Source organism: Hydra vulgaris, chromosome 05 (genome assembly GCF_038396675.1).
Source record: "Hydra vulgaris chromosome 05, alternate assembly HydraT2T_AEP".
NCBI classification, from domain to species: domain Eukaryota; kingdom Metazoa; phylum Cnidaria; class Hydrozoa; order Anthoathecata; family Hydridae; genus Hydra; species Hydra vulgaris.
In genome coordinates this window covers 13,113,727-13,124,738 of record NC_088924.1, presented here as the reverse complement: position 1 = coordinate 13,124,738, position 11,012 = coordinate 13,113,727, and the positions used below count along the sequence as shown (strand labels likewise).

Here is an 11,012-nt window from a genome sequence, read left to right as displayed (position 1 = left end):
AGAAAGAAATAATAACGATATTAAAATATAAATTTAAGAAAAAATTAAAATTATGTTGATATTTTCAAAACATTTTATGTAAAGCTGTAAGCTATAGTTTACAACAACCTCAACAATTTGATTAAAAATTTACAAAAGTTGTTTTATTTATTTAAAAAAACAAATCATTAGTTTGTTGTTTTAATGTACTGGACTTATCAAATTTTAATTCGTTTTACTGACTACGCGAATGATTAGGTTATAGTTACTATAGCTACTATTTATATATTATTTATTTTTTCGTTTATATTTTTAATACTTCACAAACATTAACATTTATTACACAAACTTTGTTTCAACATAAAAACGATTTAACCGAGTTTTAGTTCGTCAACAGCAGTACGCGCTTTCAAAAACGTCAATAATACTTAAGAATTCGACTAGATACTTTTTACATAGATACTATGTTTATTTTTTTATTAATTTATTCATAATAGGTATTTATCTTTGGATTAAGTTAAATCTCATTGAAAGTTTTTTTTTATTGTTTGATAGCGTTTTGGTCTTTAAACTACATAGACTTGACTATTTGAGTTATATCTTAAACTTGGGTTTATAACTTTTTAAAAGATTTTTTTTAATAAACTTTTTATTGTAATTAATTTTTCATTTACTTTATATTTTAATCAATAAATAAACAAAAATAGATAAATACTAAAACTCAAAATAAAAAAAAATAAAAAAATTCAGTTCAATTTAGAAAAATTACCATTATTCATTTATACTTTTGAATCGTTAAATTGTTCATAACAACATTAAAAATATTAAATATAATGCCTTAAGGCAGGTGATCGATTGATTGAATGATCAAGACCACTAATGGAAATCTCTAATATTTTTTTTAGTAAATGAATGGAATTTTGGACAAAGTTAGTCTTACAATTTTCAAGCAAGGCATAATGTGACTATGAACAAATCATAGTTAGGATTAATTTTAACGTTAAATCCATAACTTTATTTTGCAAGAATGATTATTCTGGCTATAAGTAAATGTTGAGACTTTTTGCTTGTCTATTTTAGTTTTTAACTACATGTTTTATATAAATATTTTATACAAAGTACAAATATTAAAAAATAACTAGATTTAAAATTCTGTTAAAAATATTACAAAGTCAGAAAATAAAAACAATAAATCGTTAAAATTTCTCTTAATAAAAAGGCATGTATTCGAAGTATTAAACTTGTATTCTAAAAAGTATAAAAAAATATAAATTACATTCACATATGAAAATACCTAAAATATAAAAGGTTTATAAATTATGATAATATAATTTTGAGTGCATGTGCGCTCGCGTGTTTTAACGAGTTCACTCATTCAAAGATCAAAAAAATAGAAAATTGAAAAACTATAAGTAATATGAGTTTTTAAAACATTAAGAGATTTCTACAGCATTGAGGTGCGAAGAAAAAACTATTTGAATAAAACCTTTTTGAGCTTGAAAGAACAGTTATAGTAAAAGAATGCATCTTAAGTGAATAAAAGTCGCGCAATATTGAGTTTTAGTTGATGGAACATATGATGAAAGTTTGCTTGACGAGCAACCATTTATATTTGTTGAAAAGAGAAAATCATGTAACCTTACGGCGGTGGGATAGTAGCTTTAGCCCAGCCACCTTTGAGATAAGATTATTAGGATGGTTATTAATATAGATAATATATAACCAATAAAAAATCTTGTAGTTTTCTTGTAAGACATGTCTTTGTTAATAACACAGTGAAAGATTTTCTTTAGAAACTTCTGAGATAAAGTAGGAAGTAGGTCATAACTTAAGAATAATAGATTCATGCATCATTTTTTTGGCAATAATAAAAAAAAGTTTGTTCTCAAAAGAGTTGTTTGTGTGAATAAAATTTAAAAAAATAATTACGATTAGATATAGCAGCTGCACAAGATAAAAAAACCACAGGGTAGTGTGAGACTTGAACTGAAACTGATGAAATGGAATAAAAGCTTTTGTGTCAGCATGAATCAAAGAGAATATGAATGAAACAAAATTTTCAGTTATTTTTTCTTAAAAAATCATTTAATGAGGTGAACATTAAAGTCATCAATAACAATATTCATGATTCTATCTAAAAGCAGAAACCATATATCCTACCCTAAGGTAGAATATCACATTATCTGCATTTTTCAACCGTTTTAAAAGACCAACTTTACTTCTGAGCTAGCTGTCAAACTGCAAGAAACGTAAAACGGTCGAGTTTACAGTGTTTTTACATACCAAAACACTAAGGCAGCTAACATAAACCTTATATTGAAGTATATTGACTTTGCTTTATATTGGTTTACGTTGTTTGTGCAAACTACACTTACTACCTGAGACTTAAGTAAATAAATAGTGAACATAGGCAACTTGGCAATATACTTTGTCTTTAATTCGACAATAATTTTACATATGCTAGTAATATAATTTTAATATATACTAGTATATTATACAAAGCAGTTATTTGTGAAAATAAAAATATAGATGAAAAAGTTAAAGATACATCAATAAAGTTATATACTACATCATCCAAGGACAAGCAGCATCTTAGTAATAACTCACCAGTGTTGTTACAGGCATGCCTTCCATTTCTTTTTTAATTTTTTATAACCTTCGTTATCGGAGCTCCTACTCATCCAGTAAACAATACTATCTCACTTTCTAAGAGGAATGTTTTCGCTTGTCCACAACTTATGCTAAGTTTAAGGAACAGATTACTTTACACATTATTACATAAAAAGTATGCGAGCATGAGCAAAAAAGAAAAAAACTTGGTACATCTACAAAATCTTTACAAATTTTATTACCTTATAAAAATTAACTAGTATATAATACAACACATAGTATATAATACAAGTATATGTAGCATAAAACCAGTATAAATAGTATAAAATCAAGCTCAGTGAATGGCTATAATACTTGACCATTCACTGAACTTGGTAATTGGAAAGGTGATGGTTTGACACTTTTATGGCTTATTTTTGTTCAGGTGAAAGATATAATTTTGAAGATATATTAAAATCTCATTATAAATTACACACTTTGGACATAATATAATTGAGACACAACTTGACTTTTTTTATTAAAATTATTTGTAAAAAAATTTGTAAAACGTTATTGCAAATTTCTTGGTAGTGGAGATGGTATAACCAAAATTAAGGTAAAATCTATACATAGTTATTAATTATCTCTTCAAAAGGATTGTTAATTTTAAAAGTGTTGGTAGAAAGATAAGAAGAAACGGTCAACCATGTACAATATCTCTGTAAAAGGTGAGTAAACCTGTAAAAATAAATAATATTTTATGAAAATATTAAAGTGTTTCAAATTTAGTTTTTTCAGTATAAAGTTTATCAATTAAAAATATTTAAAAACTATAACAACAATAAGCAACGATTTCAATTTAAAATAATAGCACTGTTTTTAATTGTTTAGTTTCTAAAGTTTTTTTTTTATTGAAATTAACAAATTTTAAAAATCTTTTTGTAAAGAAAAAAATCCTGACTTTATGAAATGTAATGCAAAAAAAAAAGTTGTCATGTGCGCAGAATCTGGCGTGACAACAACCATTAGCCATTAACTTTTGGTTTATTGGCTAAAATGTTTGCTTACAAATCTGAAAGTACAAACTAAGATAAATTTGTTTTGTGCCTATAGTTAATGAACTTGTTTTTTTGATTCTTTTTTTTACTGTTACTTTGACAATGTCTTCTCAAAGAATTGGATCATAACAAATTTGTAGTTGAAGTGAGCCTAGAAAATTCCCACCATTTGAAATTCCTACTTTGTTAGACAATCCTCTAAATATTAATCATTTTTTGGAACCAAAAATAATGGTTGACCTTTGCAGTTAGTTTCGCTACAACTGAACTGTTGCTAATATTTGAAATTTAAAACGGTAATATTTCCGGTCTAAAAAAACGCTCAATAACGCTTATACAATTACCTTTTTTAATTACACAAACCAGTTTGTATTGTTGTTAATATTGTTTATTTACAATCCTTTAATTTAAATTGAATGACTTTTTTTGTAAGTTTTTTAAAAACAAAATACTTTTTTTTTAACTATATCTATACTTAGAATTACAATAAATGACTAATTAAGGATAAGCATAAGTAAATGTATACTGACCAAGGGCGCCAAGACATTATACTATGATTCTTTGTGCTGATAACTTTTGTTTATTTCTGCCAACGAATAAAGTGTTTAGTTTAACATTGATAAATTGCACCAAAAATAAAATATATATGCCTATATATATTTTTACTAAATTACTTTGCTCAAATCAGTATTTTGGTTGATAACATTGATAAATAGCCTTAATCTTGAAGCATGTTATTTTTTTACATTTTATGCGTATCTGGAAGCTAATACTCAATTTTAGGTTTTCGTTATGTCAAGAATCGATAGGTTCTACTAAACGAAGACTAAAATATATAAGAAAAAAGTTCATAATTTGTGTTTTAAACATGAATAGTAAAACTTGGTGTATATTTGGTTTATAGATATAACTTCAAAGGAACTTATGATAGGGAAAGGAAAATTTAGCTTTTGCTAAATTTCCCTTTCCCTCTCATAAATTACTCTGAAAAAAACTTGCAATGAGTAATTCTTTAAGCACTCAATCCTCCAGGCACGTTTTTGTTTATTACAAAGTTTTTTTAGTATTCCATACCCAAAACAACTCTGAACAATATTATAGTAACAGAGCCGGTTTTCGGTAAATGGAGACCCTAAGCAATGTAAATTTGGTGGCACAAAAATTTTTTTTTTTTAAAGTGCAACTGAGAAGAGGCGTTAGGCGACAATCTAGTTTTTCTATGCCTTAGACCAGCTCTGGCAGTAAAAGAAACTATGAATAAACAAAAGGTAAATACTTTTCAAGGGTGTAATATTAGGAAATGATTTATTTCTTTATAAAATAGAAATATATTTTGAGGTTTTACTTTCAATATATTTAAAATTTGATTCCCATTTTAATAACCATTTCATTGAAAGGAGATATGGTAATTTTAGCTAAGTATAAATATTTTATATAAATTAAAAATAAATGTGGTCTTGATTTTGTATACTCTCGATTAAACGTATTTTACATCTTGCTTTGATTCAAAATAAACTTTTATGTTCTGATTTTTCAGTTTTACTCACTTCTTGATAAGATTCAAACTTTGTTACTTAACGGAATTTTATCCGTTATTTTTGACCCGACTTCGAGAAAAAATTCATACGTTCGATCACATTCGGAAATCGTTGTACAAGCCAGAATATCTAGCTCAAGATATAGCAAAACTTGAGCAAGTTTAACACCAAGCCACGAAACACATCGCTACCATAAAACACTAATCCTACACTCAGCGGCTTTCAAGATTAAACCTGACAACGCTAACCGAACGACAAGCAAGAGTAGATCTTATTAAACAATACAAAATTAACAGCAAAGTTGACTTAATTAACTTCGCAGTCCTTTAGCGTCAACCAAACTCAATGTCATCAAAGTACAGTTTTTGAGCTCACAGACACACCAAACAACTCTAGTACAACTTGTTCGTAACTGCGCGGAAAGTAACAACTTCTTCATCAACCGTTTGGTAACCTTTTCAAAGTGAAAACTGGTTTTGCTCACTTTGTGAAGAAAGTATAAAAAAGAGTATAATAAAATGTCTCGCTTGTCAAAGTTGGCACCATACTGTGCATGTGTTATTCAAAAACAAAGACATTATATTTATAACTTTTGCCGAAAATAATGATTTTGTGTATACAGTTTTATAGTATTAATATAGTTTGCAGTAATATCCATCATTTTCCTACCAAAAGTCTAGCTACCACATTTAATATAAAAATTATACTTTAATTGGTGATATCTGTTTTCAGCCCATTCCAGGAAAGATATACAGTTTTTTTTTTCTTTTTCTTTTATATTTACAATGTTGTGATTCTATATAACTGATACAAATTTACAATGTTTAAAATAATAAAATATATAATGGTAAGAGGAAAAAAAATTTATCTCACAATTTTATAGAATAAAAAAAATATAACTGCAGGGTATCATCAACATTGGAAAACGCAGGAAACTTGCCGAAGACCAGATGATCTTGTCATCAAGAAACCGCTTGTACTAGTAATATTTTTTGTATTTTACATGTTTCTAGTTTCACAAAATATAATGGTAGTTCGTTTTATATTGGATTCACATATAATAAAATGTAAGATAATAAATAATTGATAAATGCTAGATTTTGTACACAAATATATGATTTGGCATTGAAAATTAATATTAAATATTTTTTTAGAACAGTTTATCAACAAGTTATAGAAAACAATATTTTTTCTAATCTGAATATTTTCTGTTTTCGACTTTATTCTTAGAGGGTGCAATATCGGCAACCATACTCTACACGTTTATATTGCTTAAATAAGCAATAAGAAATATGCCATGCTTATAAAAACCAGGCGTTTATTTGGAGAAAGGCGAGAACCACTCTACTTTTCCTTCAAATGTAACTCTATTTTTCAAATATAAATTTTCAAATAAAAATATATAAAGATGTCATAATGAGAGCAATAAAAGCGACCGGTGGAATCCCAAGAAAACGAGTTCTTTTTCTCTATCGGACCGTTTTGCAAAAATCTGTAAAATTACACTATTTACAAAAATTTTAATAAAATAATGTTAAAACAAAGCATAAACAAAAATTAATACAAATGAGATGAAAAAATAAGTAATAAAAATCAGAAGTAAATCTATACGGTGATGTTCATCAAACTTTTTACTGGTGCATAAAAAATGTCAGCTATATAGATATATTTTTGACGCACTGTCAAAGATATATCTATTATTTATACATTCAGAAATTGTCTACTATAAAAAAAAAAAACAAAAAAAAAACATCTTTTTTATTAAAAAAAAAAAAAATAAGTTTTTCTTGATCATTTTAGACATAAGATGGTTTCCAATAACAGATTTGTTTGTGGGAATTATTCAAAGCCCGTTGTAAACAGCTCATAACCTGATCGTATTAAACCAAAATATTTTTAATGTGATTGCTACAGGTAGTTGCTATCTTCAATGATTTTTCTATTAACGTTATGGTATCATTTACACGTAAAATGTTTTCCTTGAGACAAGAGCTAGCATACTTAATTTCGTTTTTACTAATTCTGATCTGAAAACCATTTTGACTATTTAAATTTTTTTGCTGCTCAATTATTTGATCACGAAAGTCATTAAGAGATAATTGATGGTTCGGAAATTCTAATATAATGCGCTGCATATATCTGGAAACCTAAATTCAAATTATTCAAGTATAATATTTATTTTATCATTATTTTTTTGTGAATAACTTTAATATTTTGTTAAATTTCAGAATTTATTTTTTATTTAAACCTTTGTAAATAATTCGGTTTTATCACAAATGAATGTTTCTAGTCTAAAGGTTGTATAGAACCCTATAAAAATTTGGAAAAATACCTCGTTATTGTAAATATCAAAAATTCTTTTTAATGCACTTGGTATACCAACAGGGTTCAAAGTAACTTGAATTTTCATGCAACTATCTTCTTCTACAATCTGAGATAACAACAATTAATAAAGTTAAAATTACATTCGAAAAAATACTAGAAAAAAAAAAAGATTTAAACCGGGAATATAGAGTAAAACCGGGTCAAACTGCACACCACACACGGGAATATATTAACTGTAACTAAGAGATTACCATAAAAATAAATTAAAGCAATGGTTGGATCCAGGAACTTTTCGCATTCAATTTAATGCACGTGTTCTGTATAGTAGCAGTGGTGGGTTGTCGAAAGATTTATTTAAATAAAATATGTCAAAACTTGCTAGAAACCCAAAAAACTACCAACCAAATTTGGTTAAAAACAAGGAAAGAGAGAGAAATTATTGTCAAAATCAGAAAATAACAGACAAATAGATTAAAAAAAGAAAATACAAAATAAAGTGTAATGAAACTAGAAAAAACTTGAAATAGATGTGTTTAATTGAAATAGTACATTACTTTTAAACTATCTTTCTCATCGTTTATGATTGAATCATTTAAATTACTTATACATTGCTCTATTGTGCATGTACTTGAATCTGTAACTCCGGCAACACAACACGATTTTTTAAAGTTTTTTACAGCTATAAGAAAGGATACCACAATGGTTTCAACTTCATGTACTTTAAGTTCACAACTGCGGAGAATATTGTCAACCTAAATACAAAAGTATTTTGAGTTAGATTACTGTTTTTTAATTTTTACTATTTAAGTGTTTTTTTATTCGCTAACATTTTTATTTGCTAACATTGTTTTACCAATTTAAACTCTATTGATTTATATCTTGTTCTAAACAGATTTAATACTATTTTTTTTAATGTTGTAATATTTCATATGACTTTATTATGTTTTATTTTAATGACGCATTTTTATTTTCGAGATGTATTTGTAAAACGTTTGCTTTTAGGTCTGTAAATTAAGGTAAAATCAAATAGTTGAACAATTTTCTAAAGCAACAATTTCGTTAATAATCAATAAGAAAAGAATTAATATATTTGACAGTTTAAGGAAATACAATAGCTCAAAAGGATATTATTCAATTTATATAAACATTATTAAAGGTAAATTATTAAAAAAATTTCAAAAGACTATGAACCTAAGTTTTAATAGAGATATGGATACATATTGGATGGTGGAGATATGCTTTTGAGTATTTTTATAAAGTATACAATAGTAATTTAGTTAGCTATTGATATGACTACAAACGCTGTGGAACGCAAACTTTCACTAAAATTAAAATTTTATTTTATATTTTGAACAGTACAAATATACTTGACAGTATAATCATTCTTTGTGTATAAAGTAACATAGTTTATGGTGGTAGGGGAGACTTGTGCACCTAGCACTACCTATTTTATTTAAAAAATATATAGTTCTAAAATTTGTTACTCAATCAGGCGATGGGTGACACTAAACAATACTTGGTCAACCATTTTGAACTCTAAGAGGAGCTAGCTGTGACTACTTAAAACAAAATTCTTTTGTAACCTTTAACATGCTTTTTAAAATTTTATAGAAACTCTGAAAATTCTGTAAAAACTTTAAAATTAAAATAAATTAAAATAAAATAATTTTAAATTAAAACAAATAAAATTTTTATAAAAATTGCTATAAAAAGCCTTTTTTTATATATAATTTTTTATATATATATTTTATAGAAATTGAATATTAACTCTCAAACAACATATTTGCAACAATTGCAACATATTATTTATACAAACTAATAGAATTTATATTTTAAAATATTTATACATTTTCTATTAATGCTATCATAATGGAACATACTGCAGACCTCTTTCCCAAACATACTATAAAACAGAATTGGTTAGAAATTGTGTAAAGGTTGCACGATTTTATTGATACTTTAAATTCAAGATTTGATTGGTTTTTGATAAAGAATTTTGTAAATATGGTTGTTTATCAACATCAGGTGATTGAATTTATGAATCAGCTGATCTAGTTATTACTTTAGTTAGTGTTAAATAGAAAGAAGTTGTGCTGTCCTTTGGGTTTTTAGAGGCAATTTTATATATTGACCAGAAATTGAAAAACAAAAAATATTTTTTTCCTTCCATGGAAAAAGGGGGGCATACGTCTAATAATGAAAGTACCTAATAATAAATAAACCACCATTTTTGAATAAATAATGTATTTTTATTGTATAATAAAAATCACAGTAGAGTAAGACATACTTTACAAGACAAAAACAAGATCTTGGTGATCAAACAAACAAAACAAGATCTTGGTAGATTTTCTACATTTATTTTTTTTGTGGATAATGATTAAAGATTTTTTTTTTTTGCTGAATTAGCTACAATATGTTTTAATTTTTCATACATTTTTCAAGAGCATAAACTGTATTTGTTTCTAAAATATAGAAACATATTAAGTTTCTCTACCTGCCAATAAATTTATATATATATATATATATATATATATATATATATATATATATATATATATATATATATATATATATATATATATACACACACACACATTTGGTTGTGGTTACAACCCTCTCTCAACTCCGTAACTGTGAAACATGAACTTTGATGAACAAGGCTGCTGCGTGGAGAAACAAGTTGAGCGTGGTACTACCAGGGATGTGGTGGGAATAGAACCCGGAACTTCTTGCTTATGAGGCAAGCGCTCTATCACTACACCACGACCGCATAAATATATTTATAAATATTATTCACTTTTTTAAAATATAATTTAAAAAAAGTGAAATTAATTTAACTCAAATCAAAACAAATTATTGAAGTTGATCCAGCAAAAAAAAAACTCTTATTCATAATAAAAAAAAATCAACCAAGATCTTACACTGCACTGTGATTTATATTATATCAGGCAACCAAAAAAGTTCGTGCAGTTTTGCAGATCCATAAATAAATACACATAAAAACAGTTTTAATAAAATTTATTCTGAAAAATAGTCTCCTTCAGCAAGAATAACTTTATCCCATCGTGAAACAAGCTGGTATATTTCATTTTTATAAAAGTCTTGAGTATGGTAGCTAAAAAATTGAATTAACTCATTTTCAAGATCTTCTCGAAACATTTTCAAGATCTTTTCGAAACTGTCGATTCCTCATATGATTATCCAGGGCCAAAAACAGGCGATAGTCGCTTGGCGTAAGGTCTGGTTAACACGGAGGGTGAGGTAGAATCTCCCATTGTAAACGTGCTAGAGTTTCCCAAGTGATTTTTGCAGTGTGCGGTCTGGTGCTGTCCTAGTGGAATACAACACCTTTTCTGTTTGCCAAAGCTGCTTGTTTTTGGTGAAGAGCAACCCAAACTCTGTCCAATTGGGCTGAGTATATCTCAGCAGTAATGGTTTGTCCACTTGGTAGCAACTCATAGTGAACGATACCTGCTGTAGTCCACCATACACACAGTAAAACCTTTTGTTAGTGAATGCTTGG

At 26.8% G+C, this 11,012-nt stretch overlaps 1 protein-coding gene across 2 annotated transcripts in view; it reads right to left on the bottom strand.

Annotated features, from left to right (window-relative positions):
* Positions 1–6,626: 6,626 nt before the first annotated feature.
* The window catches only part of LOC136071871 (uncharacterized), a 28,289-nt gene continuing 23,903 nt past the window's right edge, over positions 6,627–11,012 (bottom strand). For both annotated transcript variants that reach the window (XM_065797416.1, XM_065797417.1), the window contains 3 exons: positions 8,044–8,241; positions 7,497–7,595; positions 6,627–7,311 (listed from right to left, as the gene is read on the bottom strand). In XM_065797416.1, coding sequence (XP_065653488.1) covers positions 7,045–7,311; positions 7,497–7,595; positions 8,044–8,241 — 564 coding nt within the window. In that variant the 3' untranslated portion in view covers positions 6,627–7,044. The remainder of the gene's footprint in view (positions 7,312–7,496; positions 7,596–8,043; positions 8,242–11,012) is intronic.